The sequence below is a fragment of the Ovis canadensis genome, chromosome 9 (assembly GCF_042477335.2).
Source record: "Ovis canadensis isolate MfBH-ARS-UI-01 breed Bighorn chromosome 9, ARS-UI_OviCan_v2, whole genome shotgun sequence".
NCBI lineage: Eukaryota > Metazoa > Chordata > Mammalia > Artiodactyla > Bovidae > Ovis > Ovis canadensis.
In genome coordinates this window covers 64,961,845-64,979,380 of record NC_091253.1, presented here as the reverse complement: position 1 = coordinate 64,979,380, position 17,536 = coordinate 64,961,845, and the positions used below count along the sequence as shown (strand labels likewise).

General features: G+C 35.4%; 1 protein-coding gene across 7 annotated transcripts in view; it reads right to left on the bottom strand.

The window, feature by feature from the left end:
• PKIA (cAMP-dependent protein kinase inhibitor alpha) overlaps window positions 1–17,536 on the bottom strand; it is a 98,379-nt gene that overhangs the window by 11,713 nt on the left and 69,130 nt on the right. Inside the window, exon 3 of one of the 7 annotated variants that reach the window (XM_069601069.1) lies at window positions 12,242–12,313. The exons of 5 other annotated variants lie outside the window; for them this stretch is intronic. Coding sequence is in view for 1 of the 2 variants with exons in the window: in XM_069601065.1 (XP_069457166.1) it covers window positions 1,608–1,709 (102 nt within the window). In the remaining variant the exon portion in view is untranslated. Of the gene's footprint in view, window positions 1–1,607; window positions 1,742–12,241; window positions 12,314–17,536 lie in introns of those variants that run through there. One more of the 7 variants, XM_069601065.1, reaches the window with a different exon arrangement.

The following is a 17,536-nucleotide window of genomic DNA, read 5'->3' as shown; positions in this document are numbered from 1 at the left end:
CAAATACAGACTGTGATAATAATACTCATGTATGTAGGAGTTTACTTCTAATTCACATTGCTGATAACAGATTTAACAAGATTTGAAATATCAGAGTGAGACACAAAAAAGTGGTGACATTTTCCATGCGAAGATATGAATTTAAAGGAGTACTCTGCTATGACTTATAAATCTGGGGATGTTAATTCCTAGGGATGGTGGTAACTCTACTTGTAAGAGGGGAGCCAATGACTAAATTTGAATTTTCATTAGGGTACTCCTAAAAAAATGAGCTCATGGAAAAAGAAACAGGTTTATGAGTGATTTATTGATACACGTATATTGTGTTCACCTTTGAAATGTGTATGCCTAGTTTTCAATTGGATTAAGTAAAGACAATAATGAGAATTGTAAGAGAGTACTTCTGTAAACTTCTCTTCTCCTTAAGCACTTATGAAATATATTTGCTAGACTGATGTGCATCCAATTATAAACCTCAGAAACTAAGTACTGGGCATTCAGTTATGGCACCCATTATAATCATTGATACAATAGTTATTTTTGTAAAGTAGTATACCACTCTTCTTACATTTTCTTACAACAGCTGACAAATAATGCATATGTAAATACATGAAGGAAGAATATAATTACATTTTGAAATAAGATATACAGATGCTAGAAACTGGATCTTTTTTTTCCTCTCTCCATGATTACACTTCCTTAGTGAGTTCCCATTAGGTGCTCAAAACAGTATTTTTTACATGCACAGCAGCTATCTTTCCATGTCCAACTAAACATTTAGACACAGGTCTTAAATTTATTGAAATGACTACCAGAGACTGGAAATAACTTTTACAGCATTATAGTCACTGTATAATGAGTTCTTGTTTGCTTAGACATTCTTGGGAAACTGTTGCCAAATGTTTTGTCTGACAGATATTCACCCAAAAATGACAACAAAAAATATCTAATAAGTGTCGGCAGCTGGTAGAAGTTTAACAGAGTAGCAATGAGCACATATTCTGGCCTTATATAAAATAAACTTGGAAGAAAATCTGGAAAATTTACCAGAGGTGGGCCTTGATTCTTCATTAGACTTTCTTGTTTATGTTGCTATAATTACAATTTTCTAGACATGACAAAATTGTAGTATTTTGTCATGTCTAGAAAAGATAATATTCTTTTATTTAATATCTAGAATAATATATGCTTTTTTCTAGTTATACATAAGAGCTATTTATACTAACATCCAAAGTCTGATTAGAGAAAGGAAAAGACATTTTATTATTTAACTATTGTACTGTTTAAAACTAGATTAAATTTTAAAGCATGTCTCTAAATACTGATATCTAAAAATCCAATCAAAACTCATGACTAAAAAATAATCTTGTTTTCTTTTCACCCCTCTTAAAAAAGTTTCACTCTCCCTTTTTAACAAAGCAAACAGTATATTGGTCTTCTGAATTTTATTTTGTTTGTCTAATGGATTTCTAGAGTGAGATTATTCATGTTGGACTTTCCCTTATTTATGCCCTTAATCCTTTTAAATATCATTTACACAAATTGAGAGAATAAACCAGGAGATTTCACCCTAGTAGAATTCATAGATTTAAATAGATTGTACTTACGTCTCCTATATTAAACAAATTATAGCGTCCACACAGATGTATCCTAAGAGAAGTTGGGTCTATGAAGCTGCTTAAATGATTTTTATAGTGACATTGAGTCATGAGCCAAATGGTGACTGGATAACATGCTAATTTTACTCCTGTAAATGGGGACATATGAAATGAGACTCACAGACTTGGAAGAAAGAATGGAGAGAATGTCATCACAGGCACTGAAGTCTTCTAATATAAATGGTATGATTGCTTTTAAAACAGAAGGAAAATACTTCCTATTTATCATTTATAAATGCAATTCCATGACTTCCCAATTGTTACTTTATAAAATAATGTTAAATTTGTTAAAAGTCCTTGAGTAGTTTACTGTGTGCTTAGGGCTTGCTCTATACATTAGTGTTTCTGAAACATTTTGGTTTCAGATATCCATTATATTCTCAAAAATTACTGAGACTGCCAATGAGATTTTGTATATATGGTTATATCTGTCAATATTTACTATATGATAAATTAAGACTGAAAATTTTAAATATTTATTAATTGACTTAGATAAATAACAAGCCCATTACATGTTTCCACAAATAATATGTTATTTGTGGAATAAAATACATTTTCCAAAGCCAGAAAAAAGTGAAAAGAATGCCATTATTTTACATTTTTAAATTCTCTGGCTTAGTTTCGCAAATGTCTGGCTTAATAAAAGACATCTGGTTTCTCATATCTGGTTTTGCATTCAATCTGTCTCAATATGTTGTTTTAGTTGAAGTATATTAAGAAAATCTGGCATCACACAGATTTCTTAGTTGGAAAAGTGAGGAGAACTTTAATAGCTTTTTCAGATAACTGTCGATATTTAAATTTTGAAATGGGGAATCTAAAAACCGTATCAATATGCTTCTCATACTGCTTTATTAAAATCTATTGTCTACTTTGCATTTTAAATGGATCTTTTGACCACATATGTTTTATTTTAATTTTTAATTTTAAAATCTTTAATTCTTACATGTGTTCCCAAACATGAACCCCCCTCCCACCTCCCTCCCCATAACATCTCTGTGGGTCATCCCCATGCACCAGCCCCAAACATGCTGTATCCTGTGTCAGACATAGACTGGCAATTCAATTCGTACATGATAGTATACATGTTAGAGTGCCATTCTCCCAAATCATCCCACATATGTTTTAAAAAATATCATTTGGAAAAATATTGGTTCACTGGGTTACACAAAATTTCCAAATGGTACCATAGATCATTATACAATATTTCATTTGTTAGTAATGCCATCTATCTCATCAGATAAGTTTTTAAGAATTGGGAAACTGACAAGTTCACAGAAGCAGCTAACACATTTTCTAAAATTGTAATTTTTGTTTGAAAGCTCAGCCTTTATCATTGGCAACAGATACAGTTGGATTTTTCCTCTTTTGAAGTGACAAGTTCACTCTGTTCATTTTCAAGAAAGTCTCTGCCAAATACCCAAGTTTGAAAATCCACAGGTTGCTTGTCAGGTCTTTCAAGTAAAAATGGTGATTCATGAGAAAAGTTGCAAATTCAGCTCTTGACCCAAGCAGCCATACAAATATGTAAAACAACCATGCGGTTGGTACCCTCTTTAGTGATGTACCAGCTCATCACATAGACTACTCAAGGGTGAAGATTGTATATATTTTTAATATATTAAATATCTTTACTGTTTGATCATGTACATTCTTAGGTAAATCTTGCATTTTAAAAATACTAACTCTTGAGTGTGTGGTGGTGAAGAATACCAGGCTTACTAGCAGAGTTTGCCGCTGCTGACTTGATTCATGCTAAGGTATCAGCAGTTTTCCCTACTATGGTTCTGCACCATTACTGCGAACGAACATCAGTTAGTTAAGTGAAAGAGGCAAATATCATCAGTATTAGTATGAAAATTATTTTGAACTTGTGAATCCAGTGGAAGTATCTCAGGGAATGACTGAAAGGGTTTGTGGGACATGCAGGAGTTGGGGGACCAAATTTTGAGTACTGCTGATCTACACAGTAACAGAAAGCTGTCCAACCAACACTGCAGAAGAAGGGAATCCTTTAGTAAAGAGCTTCATTAAGCAAGTTTTTTGATTCCTAAAATATTTGGGAAATATCAGCTATTTCCATGCTAAGCACTATCTTTTTTTCTTTTCCTGTATAAGTTATTACTTATTTATCTAATTCAGGCTTACAAAGAATCTAGTAACTTTTTCTAAAAACAACCCCCCAGTCTCACATATCAGAGGGTTTCAAACTAAGTCTCAGGAGCTCAGAACAGGGTGCCAGAACTTAAGCCTACTTTAATTCCCCCTTTTTCTTGAACTGGTTTATTTCCCAGTGACACTTTGGAGTGAGTGACAGTAAAGAAATCAAGAACAGCACTCTATTAATAGCAACAATTTGAAAATTTCCACAAAAGTCTTCCTCTGCTAAAGCACAATTATAATTCCTGCACTAGATTATGATACTGCATGCTCTGGAAAACCATTTACTATAATGGGACCCTTATTGTTATAAGAGTTTGGATAGTGTCCTATCAAAAGTACACTTTAAAAAAGCAATCTCGTATACTGAGTTGTAACACACAATGATGTCGACACATATTAATGCTGTCAAATCAAACCCTCTTTTGTTCTAAATCCAAGGCACTGACTTTTTTTTTAATGACAAAGTATTGGCAGAATGAATTTTGCCTAACATGAGGAAAAAACAGCTAGTCTTTGACGGTTTTTCACAGTAACTTTTTTCATAACACTACTAGAAATAACCCATCTACATTTGTCAGGGGGAGTTCTTTATATCTTCCCTGATCTTCAGTGTATAATAAAAATTCTCAAGTTCAAGAATTTCCAACATTTGATACTAACGATAATTCTGTTTTTCTCTATTCATCATCTCTGATCTCCCAGTCATGTGATAATTGTGATCCTTATGCCTTCATTTAAGATTATATATATACTTCCTTAAATGACGTGGGCATATCTTCATATTGTTTTTGTAAATTCATGACCTAGTTCATTGTATTATTACTTAACTTCTCTCTTCCTTTAGCCAGATTCAAATCCTTTTTGTTTTCTTTCCACAGTACCTAACAAAACTTTGTAATGGGAAATCTGAGCCTAAAAATGTTACAAAGCCAGAAACACAGGCTGCCTTACTTGAGGAAACATTTACAGTATCTAATTAGGCAACAAGTGACCTCAAAGCTACTCATGAATTTCTTTGCTCCTTTCTAGCTGACCTGTTTACCATCCCTAAAAACAACAATTTATTGTTTTGCATTTCTTAAGTCTAATTTTGTCTTCCTACCCTCCATAGAAAATCCTGCCTATTGACTTTATGGAGAATGCCAAGGTCATCCTCCATAAATTCCTTCAGTTTCTCTTTCTATATCGTCACATCACAACTACCATCTCTTTATCTGAGTCCTTTTGCCAGCACGAATACTCGACTGCTGCTGCTGCTGCTGCTAAGTCACTTCAGTCGTGTCCAACTCTGTGCGACCCCAGAGACGGCAGCCCACGAGGCTCCCCTGTCCCTGGGATTCTCCAGGCAAGAACACTGGAGTGGGTTGCCATTTCCTTCTCTAATGCATGAAAGTGAAAAGTGAAAGCGAAGTCGCTCAGTCGTGTCCGACTCCTAGCGACCCCATGGACTGCAGCCCACCAGGCTCCTCCGTCCATGGGATTTTCCAGACAGGAGTACTGGAGTGGGGTGCCATTGCCTTCTCCATTTGCCAACATGAATACTCGACGAGTGCCCCTATTATTGTTCCTTCAATCCTCCTGTGCCCTCCTGCCTTTTCTCTCCTTCTCCAATGCCTATAAAATTGCTTACATTTTACCTGTTATACAATATATTTCATCTTTTAACTCTTCATGTTCTTACAACACTCATCTTTTACTTTCATTTATTCATAAACTTACAGGAGGTATATACTAATTTTCCCGCATCCTTTACATTCAGTTCAGTTCAGTTCAGTCGCTCAGTCGTGTCCGACTCTTTGCGACCCCATGAATCGCAGCACACCAGGCCTCCCTGTCCATCACCATCTCCCGGACTTCACTCAGACTCGCGTCCATCGAGTCAGTGATGCCATCCAGCCATCTCATCCTCTGTCATCCCTTTCTCCTCCTGCCCCCAATCCCTCCCAGCATCAGAGTTTTCCAATGAGTCAACCACCTTTTTGTTTTTGTGGAAGACAATTATTCCACAGACCAGTGTGGGGGTTAGGGGGAGAGATGGTTTCGGATGATTCAAGCGCATAACAATTATTATGCACTTTATTTCTATTATTATTACATTGTAATACAGAATGCAGGAATTATAAAACTCATCATAATGCAGAATCAGTGGTAGCCCTGAGCTTGTTTTTCTACAGGTAGACTGTCCCATCTGGGGGTGATAGCAGACAGTGATACCTAAAGCATATTGCTTATGTGCAGTCTACTCCATAATCTCGTTTTGGTTACAGTCACTTTGGTAACACGAGCCTTGGGGAGGGGCTGTGTAGCCTGGTTCCAGCCAGGTCACAGACTGTTACTAGTCTGTGGCCCAGGGGTTGAGAATCTCTTCTTTACAATGCTTTGTTTTAATTCCTCTCAAGCTTAACTTACATATCTATCAATTTACCAGAACTAATCACAAAATTACAGATTAACCACAAAATTCAATGGGCTTTTCATAATAATCATCTATATTAAATTACATATAACATTTTACGTTGTTATTCCTCTCTCCTTGAAACCTCTTTCTCCCTTGGCTTTGATTGTGATTGTACTCTTTTTTTTTTTTTTTTTTTTTTTTAATTTTTTTTTTTTTTTTTTTTTTAGTTTTTTTTTTTTTAAATTTTAAAATCTTTAATTCTTACATGCATTCCCAAACATGAACCCCCCTCCCACCTCCCTCCCCATAACATCTTTCTGGGTCATCCCCATGCACCAGCCCCAAGCATGCTGCATCCTGCGTCAGACATAGACTGGCGATTCAATTCACATGATAGTATACATGTTAGAATGTCATTCTCCCAAATCATCCCACCCTCTCCCTCTCCCTCTGAGTCCAAAAGTCCGTTATACACATCTGTGTCTCTTTCCTTGTCTTGCATACAGGGTCGTCATTGCCATCTTCCTAAATTCCATATATATGTGTTAGTATACTGTATTGGTGTTTTTCTTTCTGGCTTACTTCACTCTGTATAATCGGCTCCAGTTTCATCCATCTCATCAGAACTGATTCAAATGAATTCTTTTTAACGGCTGAGTAATACTCCATTGTGTATGTGTACCACAGCTTTCTTATCCATTCATCTGCTGATGGACATCTAGGTTGATTGTACTCTTGATTCCCTCATAGTCTCCTTATATTTCTTCTTGCTCTTTCCCTCCCTTATCTATTAAGTGAAAGTGAAGTCACCCAGTTGTGTCTGACTCTTTGCGACCCCATGGACTGTAGCCTACCAGGCTCCTCAGTCCATGGGCTTTTCCAGGCAAGAGTACTGGAGTGGGTTGCCATTTCCTTCTCCAGGGGATCTTCCCAACCCAGGGATTGAACCTGGGTCTCCCACATTGTAGGCAGACGCTTTACTGTCTGAGCCACCAGGGAAGTTATTTTCTTTTGTGTTCTTTATATTGTGTTTGGTAATTCCATTTGTCCCAATTGTCTTAATTTTCAACTGTGTATAGATAGCTATGAAATCTATAATTTGGGGGCAAGACTTTTTTTTGAAGCGTAGCTTGGGAATTTTTACTGCCTATTGGATATTTCCCTATGGATGTCCTTAAAAACCCAAATTCATTAAGTTCAAATGGACTTGCTTTGCTACATCTCTACCTCTACTCCCAAAGCTATTTATTATCTTTATCATTTTGGCTCAGACAGTAAAGAATCTGCTTGCAATGCAGAAAATCCAGGTTCAGTCCCTGGGTTGGGAAGATTCCCTGAAGAAGAGAATGTCAACCCACTCCAGTATTCTAGCTTAGAAAATTCCACACAGAGAGGAGCCTGGTGGGTTACAGTCCATGGGGTTGCAAAGAGTTGGACACGACTGAGCGACTGAATTGAACTGAACTTCCATCTCACTAGTTCTTCCCACTCAATCAATTCTCAAACCTCCTTAATTCTATCCATTCAATGTTTCTTAAATATTCTTCATTTCCATTCTTTCTCTGGTCACTCCCTTTATCTTCTCTCTCAACTACTACAATTACAGGCTAACTACTTAGTTATCTAAACTTATTCTTCTCCAACTTACCCTTTACACTATCACCAGAATTAACTTTCTAAAACATAAAATACTCAAAAATCTTCAGTGGTTCCTAGGAACCCACAAAATATAATTTTAGGTTTTTCGCATGGCCTTCTAAATTTGAAGCCAGCCTAATTTACTTGCTTTTTTCTCCTATACCACCTCTCCCAAGCATACAAAGTTAGATCACAGTAAACATGTGTAATATCTCTGGTGTTCTCTTATTGGTCTTCTCAAGCTGGAGTGACCTTCTCTCCCAATGACAAAATCCTCCTCATCTTTCAAACCTAGTTTATAAGCCATACCACCTCCCCATCTCCAGGTATTATATAATGAATAATTTTATTATAATATCTATTTGGCACTATGGACTGAAGTAATAACACACACAAGGAAGCATTAATTATCTTCATGGTGCTCTTCTTCTTATATATTCTGTGAACTCTGAGTCCTTTGAGTCCCTCAGAATGCTTGGCACAAGATTCAGTATATTGTTCTTATATCTGCCAAAAGTATATTGTAGATTTATTTTTAATTATCTTACTCTAGATCTTAATTGTTAAAGTAAATTTGTCAAGGTTATACCATTGACAATGGTAAAGGCAGCTCAGAAAGCACATTTCTTTATTCATATTTATTTCATTTTCTTGTCTCACAATACTTTCTTCAGTGTAGAGAGATGAACTGTTATTTCCTCTAATTCACGTTTTCTTCTGTGTATCCTTAATTATGACAAGATTCTTAAAAATAAGAGCAGCAAAAAAGCACTCCAGAATTCCAACTAATCTATTCTATTTTCAATTTATGGAAGGCTACTTCTTTTTACATTATTTTATATAAAATATATGTGACTAAGTAAATTAATGCATGGAATGATTTGTTCTGTCCTTTTGTTAAGGTTTTTGACATCATTTAATATTTCAATAGGTTTATAAATCATTTATTAGCTGATCTTTGAGACATCCCTGATGAGACAGTCAATTAGCTGAAGAAGTACTGATGGTTGGCAAGTGATAAGTAATATTACTTGTACATTACAGATGAAGAAACTAAAGCAGAGAGAGGTTAATCAGCTTGCCTGTATCTTACACAGTGAGTGGTAGTACTGATGTCAGAATGGGGCCCTGGAGTTATTAACATCAAAACCAAAAAAGCATCAACAGCCTGGTGCTGGTGCTGTTTTTTATTATATAATACTCTCTAAAGCCTTTGTTTAGTCTCCTCTTCTGGTTCTTTATGAATCCAAAGAGAAAAAATACTTTTAAAATCTGTACCTTCTCATTAAACTATTTTTCTACATTAAATAAATATTTAGCTTTTGAAAGGATGTTTGAACATCAATACATTTCTTCTCAAAATAACTCATTATTAACTTTTCCATCTGATCAAATCAATCTCAATAATATTGTCTGTTCTGTTCCAAGCTGTAACTATGACCATAACAAAACAGATATTGTTTCCTAGTTATTTATCAATAATAATAACAAAAATATTAAGTATTTGCCAGAAAGATCACTAAGACATTTATGTGAATTACATACATTTATCAACAAGTATATCAAATAGGAATGCTCATTATCTCAGTTTTAAAGATAGAATAATAATAAAGGTTTAGAAACACTGTTAGGAAACTGATAGGTGATGTAACCAGTTAGAAAACCAATCAACATTTTCCAACATTCATTTTGGAACATAATTTTTTATTGACAGCTTGCCATCAGCATTTATTTTAAATATGTAAGCAGTTCACATACTGTGTTGAGACTTACTATGTAGGGTGATATTTTATTGACATCCCTAGAGAACCCGACTTTTTAATATTGTCATCAGATACTCATATTCATTGACACTGCGATTCATTTTTTGATTTCTACACTTTTTCTGCAAACATTTTGCATTCCCACTTCCACATATCTGGTCTACCTATCCATGTAATGGTCTTTATCTTCAGACATCTTGCCATTGTAGCTATTCAGCGTTGTGACAGTAAAAGCACATTCACTAGGGAATAAGAGTTTGAGAAGGACTTAGAAAATTGCTTGACACCTGAAAAATGGCTCTGAAATATGAATAAAGATCTACAAAACTGTGATAAAAACTTTTTAAATTGATATTTCCAACTAATATTACTACAACTCATCAATGGTAATGTTACTTTCATATAGTTATCTATAATCATATTGAATGTGGGATTTGGTCAACTTTAATAAAAATAGCATATTGAAAAGCAGAGACATTACTTTGCCAACAAAGGTCCGTCTAGTCAAGGCTATGGTTTTTCCAGTAGTCATGTATGGATGTGAGAGTTGGACTGTGAAGAAAGCTGAGCACCGAAGAATTGATGCTTTTGAACTGTGGTGTTGAAGAAGACTCCTGAGAGTCCCTTGGACTGCAAGGAGATCCAGCCAGTCGGTTCTAAAGGAGATCAGCCCTGGGTGTTCTTTGGAATGAATGATGCTAAAGCTGAAACTCTAGTACTTTGGCCATCTCATGTGAAGAGTTGACTCATTGGAAAAGACTCTGATGCTGGGAGGGATTGGGGGCAGGAGGAGAAGGGGATGACAGAGAATGAGATGGCTGGATGGCATCACTGACTCGATGGATGTGAGTCTGTGTGAACTCCGGGAGTTGGTGATGGACAGGGAGGCCTGGTGTGCTGCAATTCATGGGGTCGCAAAGAGTCGGACGTGACTGAGCGACTGAACTGAACTGAACTGAAGTGAATAAATAAGAATGATTTTTAGTTTGTATTGGAGTATAGCAGATTAACAACGTTGTGATAGTTTTGGGTGAACACTGAAAGAACTCAGCCATACATACACATATATCCATTCTACTGCAAACTCTCCTCCCACCCAGGTCGCTTCATAACCCTGAGCAGAGTTCCATGGGCTATACAGTATGTACTCACTGGTTATCCATTTAAAATACAGCAGTGTGTACATGTCCATCGGAGACTCCCTAACTATCCTTCCCCATATAGTACCCCACCCCCAGCAACCATAATTTCATTCTCTTAAGTCTGTGAGTCTCTTAATGTTTTTAAAGTTCATTTGTATCATTTCTTTTTAGATTCCACTTTTAAGGAGTATCATATTGCTCCTTCTCTGTCTTACTTCACTCAGTATGACAGTCTCTAGATCTATCCATGTTGCTGCTAATGGCATTATTTCATTCTTTTTAATGGCTAATATTCCACTGTGTGTATATATGTGTGTGTGTGTGTATCATATCTTATCCATTCCTCTGTCGATGGGCATTTAGGTTGATTCCATGCCTTGGCTATTGTAAACAGTGTGACAGTGAATACTGGGGTGCATCTGTCCTTTGGGACCATGTTTTTATCCAGCATATTTTAATTCATTTGATAACATTTAGGGTGAAGCTTCTAACAGTGCGATTACCTTGGACTGAGAAAGGTTTAAAAATGGCCGTACACACACTGAAATAGAAGTGACTTCACTAGGATGCTGAGGCAGAGATGCTGGCCCTGGAAAGTGACAGAGCAGGTGTGCATTGGAGAGAGCTTTCCCATATAGGAAAGTGAGGGATTCTTACTGAGTGGGGATCATGAAGGCAGGGGACTCTATAATGAGAATCCTAGGATTGCTTCCAAATTTCTAATTTGATAAATGACAGTATAGTATTCTTTGGTGAATACTTAAGTCTGCCTGTCAATGCAGGAGGCTCAAGGGACAGGGGTTCAATCCCTGGGTGGAGAAGATCCCCTGGAGTAGGAAATGGCAACCTGCTCCAGTATTCTTGCTTGGAAAATTCCACAGACTGAGGACCTGGTAAGTTACAGTCCATAGGATTGCAAAGAGTCAGACAAGACTGAGTGGTTGAACACACACAAAGGAACAGCAGTAAAAGTCTAAGAATGGAACTTCAGCTTATCACAATGCCATATTTAAAATAAATGTATCATTCTTTTCTTTTCTGAATGAATGAAAATGCATTAATTAAAAGCACACATACTCACACAAATGCTAATATCTGCTCTTTAACAATTATGTACTTTCTGCATAGTGTCTGTCTATTCCAGTTGAAGTAGTGCTTAAATACTTCAATATGCCTCTTTTCTGCCAAAAAGAAAACTGTTTTTATGACTGTGTTTCAACATATTTTAAATATATGCATAATCACTGCCAATTTATCTGCTTTGCAGATACTAGTTTCCTATACAATATTCAATAGCTCCCTTTATTGAAAATGTCACTGTTCAGTATTATGATTAATGTTTTTCCTTTTTATTATATGTCTGAATGTTAGGGTTATTGATTAATCTCTTTATTAATGGAATGATCTTCAGCACAATGTTTAATACTCTTCTTATCTATCATCATTACATGTTATCTTGAAAATTTTCCATACACTTACTTTAAATGGGATTTTCAGATTTTTCAGGCATTTTGAAATCAGTAGGATAGGCTTCAGTGAGAAAATGAAATGCTGGAGGACAATATAAATTAAACAAATTTAAGCAGTTAAAAAAGCCATTTTCTATCTAGCCATTGAAAAATACATATTGATAGTTATATAATGTATCTAAATAAAGTTTCCAGAGAGATAACTGAACAAAATACCTTAAAATATGAATTAAAGAATGTTGTAAAACTTGTATATGAATAAAGACAGTTTTTATAAGCTTAGATGATAAATACGTGCACTTTTGCATAGGAGAGAAGTCATTACCTGGGAAACCTCTTGACATTTTGTAGATTATCAAAATCACTTACCAATCAATTTTGAGTATTTCTCCTATCAACTATATTATTAGCATTGGAAGTTACTATTATGACTGTATTTCATTAATAGGAATATTGAAGAAACTATTTAAAGTGCTAAAGATTGGTTTTAACAAAGAAAACCGATGAAGATATTACAATGAACTGAAGAATTTAAAAAATCTCAAAGTAGAGATCTTTAATTGACTACAGTATAAATAACTTGAGGGTAGAGAGCTTCTGTTTTTATTGTTTGTCCTCCAAATTTCCGAAATTTTATATGCACAGTGCAGGGTACTAGGCACATATTTAACAAATGAAAAGCACTGAATTCATTACCTTGTGGTACAAATTAGGATTTCTTTTGTACTGACATAAGTAGAAGATTTTAATTTCAGCATTATGATTTATTAATGTCTTTTTCTTGGCTTCCCTGGTGGCTCAGGGGTAAAGATTCTGCTTTCAATGTGGGAGCCGCAGGAGATATGGGTTCGATTCCTGGATTGGAAAGATCCCCTGAAGGAGGGTATGGCAATCCATTCCAGTATTCTTGCCTGGGAAATCCCATGCACAGAGGAGCCTGGCAGGCTACAGTGCATAGGATCACAAAGAGCTGGACATGACTGAAGTGACTTAGCATGCATGTAATGTCTTTATCTAATTTCCAATTTTGTGTCAACCAAACTGATTTGCATGACAATTAGAGGACTTCATGTTTATCTTATCTTCCAGTATTTCACTTTTACATATCAGTTCATTAATTCACAATTCTGATATTTTTATAGCACAACAAAGACTATAGAAACAGAACAAGCCAAAGAACTCTAAATAAAGCAGATTTCAGAAATGAAATTAGAGCTATGCTTAGTTATACTTGCATTTAAATGCTTCATCCAAAGAGAGACCTCCAGTCCTGTCACATGTATTAATCACCCAGGGTGACTTTTAAACTTACCAGTGGCTGGCCCTTCTATCATATCTGATTTTAGTCTAGATGATAGTAATTATTTGATCAAGAACTTAATTTTACTGGCTGTAAAGGTATGCATGCACACACACACACACACACACACACTCACACAATCACCAGTACATTTAAAAACTGTGGGACAGAATTAATCATATCTATTGAATTTAAATGTCATTTACCAACTTATTAAAGTGCAAGGAAGCAGGTAAAATAAGTTAAAGATAAGACTTCTGTTTTTTTAATTAATTTTTACAGTCTTATAGAAATCTTTATGAAATTAATGTAAAATTATGGTACACAAAAATCTCTTTGCTTTATTTTCTTGTGGTGGCAATGCAAACAATGGAAGTTAACCTGGGATTTAAATTAAGGAAAATATATTGTATTAAGTTTAGATACTGTCTAACTTGCCATTATATTTTTTTCAAACAAATTAATTTTTCTTCTCTTCCCCCTCTTTCCATCTCCCTTTAAAATAAGACAGCTCTAACCTCCCCCTGCCTCCCATCCTCTCCACACACACTTTATTGCCTGATACTTATCTCCTCTACTATATGTGTTTTTTTACTTACTGCTACACAATAATTTAACAATAAAAGATGGTAAATGCAGAGAGAGGTGTTTGAAGAATGAAGGAAACTGTCCTCACACATTTTTAACACAGAAATACAATTTTTCAAAAATGAATTACAAAATAACAAAATTAAAAGAAAATTGTAACTAAAGCTTGCTGATAATATTATCATCCCTCTTAAAGAAGCAAGAGGGATAAGGCACAGAAGGAATGTGGTGTTGAGGGCAATGAAAATAAGCAGTTATTGCAAACCATATATGCTGCATTCGATGGATTCAGAAGATAGAGGCTTGAGTGCTGTCATTATTTCTTGTCTGCTGTTTGATGCCGGACGAAATATTTAATTTCATTGGACTTCAGTTTCTATGCCTCTAAAATGTGAGTTCCCAGGCTAAGAAAATATTTCAAATCTTTTTTATGACTAAAAGTCACTGACTTTAGTGTCTGTATCCTTCACAAAGGTAGCATTCTTGTAAAACGCCTTTGTGGAAAAGCAAAGCTATATTTAGAGAGTCAACTCTGTGTCCAGGGTGTTCTCAAGTCATACTGCTATTTATAACCAGGTGTAGGCCAATAGGACAACACATCTGCTTTAACTAATAACCACCCAGGTTTCTTAGAGTGAAAGATAAGTTTTTCATTATTCTAAGTGTTGACCTTAGAAAGTATTGAAAGCAAGAATTGTTTTAATTTACTTCCTGAATTGTCCAGTTACATGGACTGATATGAAATGTGATTTAAAAGGTTTCATGTAAGTTTGAACGTATAGCTACTGTTTCATCATAGACCTCTTAATGGATAAACATATGCAACCATTTTGAATTTCTGCACAGGAGTGCTCTGTATAGTTTCTTTCCCTTATAAATGTCATGCCAATTTACTCCACTGCTAAAGGCAAGTGGACATTCATAAATTTCTCTAAGAACTTATTTTCATTTCTATGAATCTTTATTTTATTTTGATACTGAAAACTTTACCAAATTCATAGACACTGGTAGAGTGAAAAACAAAATGCATAATTAGGGGGAAAAACTTAAAAATCTTGAATAGAAAATAAGACATTATGCTGTTAATAACATAAATCAACACAAATAGACTGCAAAGTTGACCACAATTTTTTACAATGGTATAAATGAGTTTTTAACTTTGCGATTCTCCAAGAAAAAGAAGATTACCTAACTTAGGGATCTTTTCCTCTTATTTTGTATTTTTATAACAATCTCAAAAATTATAGAAGTTAAAATGACAATAAAAACAATTTATTTCCCAAACCATTTGAGAATATCTGCCAACACAATCTCCCCCAATCCTCTAGTATTTCCTACAAACATATATTCAATATATTCAAATATAGTCATAAAAATTAGGAAATTAACACTGACTCATTACTACATGGCTAGCTAATATTGAGTCCCCTTTCCATTTTGTCAGTTGTCCCAGTCAAGCCATTCATAATAAAATGATCAGGCCAGAATCATATATTGCATTTAGTTGACCTGTCTCTTTAGTATTAATCTAGAAAATTTTCTCAGGCTTCCACTAAATTCATTAACTAGAAAATTTTAATAACTATAAATCAGTTATTTTGTAGGATTCAGTTTGTATTTGTCTCATTAGATTCAGGATATGTGTAATTAGCATTCCTGTAATTAGCAGGAATAACACAGTGGTGAAGCTCTTGTTCTTCTTACTGCATCCTATCAAACAATTTTGACAAATTTTAACTTGTAACCTTACTGGAATATTAGTTTACTCATTTGAGTAAGGGGTATCAGACAGTCTTCTCCATTGTAAAGTTATTTTTTCTCCTTTAATATTAATAATTTTGTGGTAAACTACTTTGTAATTATCTAAATATCCTGTTCCTCATCAAACATAATTTGATCCTCTTTCTCCACTTGATGCTCAGTTGCATCTCACTGGTGAGGTGCATGATACTTAGTACTGAATCTTATATCTGATCTCCTTATATCTCAGCAAAAACACCAGCCTGCTGTACAGTCACTAAGTCGTGCCCGACTCTTTGCAACCCCATGAACTGAAGCCTGCCGGACTTCTCTGTCTTTGGGATTTCCCAGGCAAGAATATTGGAGCGGGTTGCCATTTCCTCCTCAAGGGGATATTCACACCTGCGTCTCCAGCATTGGCAGGTTATTCTTTACTGCTGTGCCCCCAGCTTGGTTTCTCTTAAAGGACTGAATACCATCTGCAACAGAATCAACTGAGGTACTCGCTAAAATTCACATCCATGGACCCTGTCATGATATCTGTTCAGAAGTTCTGTAGGGGGTAATGGGTATTTGGAAAAGACTTTAGTTAATTCTCATGAATTAAATATTGATACTGAAACTATGTATAGTCACTCAAAGTTCATGGTTTGAAACACATAGGTCTCATCAATTACAGTTCTTTTTTGTTTTAGCTTTATCAATTCACATTTGCTACTTAACCAACCTGTAAACTGCTACATGTGTGAACAGTCTCCAAAGTAAAATGTATCTATCTTTTCCAAAAGTATCTTCTACCAAACAACTCTACAAAATGAAATGTAAACACCACCTAAGATCTCTGTTAGGAGGATTCTTACTAATTTTCAAAATCTTCCAGGTTTTAGGGAATAGCAAGTGCAAAAGCCCTGATACTGGAAAGGCCATTGCAGAAAGAAATTCTGGGTGTGGTTATGTGAGACAAGAGAGGGCAAGAGAAATACTGAATAAAGCATGTAAACAGGTAAAAATAGTTAAGTTTCTATTCTAAGAGTCATGGTAACAGGTTTTGAGAAATAATGTGATATGATTTATGCTTTTTAAAGATTATTCTGGCTATTGTACTGGTTAAAGACTATAAGGATTGGCGAAAGGGGGAAGCAGGAAGATTGTTGAAGAGGCTGCCTACTGGATTAGATGAGGCTAGTAGCGATGGCTTGGAGTAAGGTGAAGATGGCAATAGTAAGATGAGAAGTAGATAGATTCAGAATGTATTTTCAAGTCAGAGCTGACGAGGATTCTTAATAGACTGGATGTAGGAATTGTGGGAAAATGAGAGTTTAAGGATGGATCTAACATTTTTGGCCTGAACAACTGGATGAGTTATGGGGGGAAACTAGAGTGCAATGGGTGGATCAAAGCAAAATATTTTGCTTTATTTGCTAAATTTGAAAGGTCTGTTGTGCATAGATTGTAGATACTTAGTGGGAAATTGGAATTAGGAGTCTGGAGACTGGGTGAATGGTTAGGCCTAGAACTATGAATTTGGGACTCATTAATGTAATGGAACTAGAGTAAAACATAAATAGTGACAGTGATAAGGGCTGGGAATGATCATTAGGGCATTCTAAGAGACACTGAGGGGTAGGATGTTCAGTCAGTAAGTCATATACAACTCTTTATGACCCCGTGAACTGC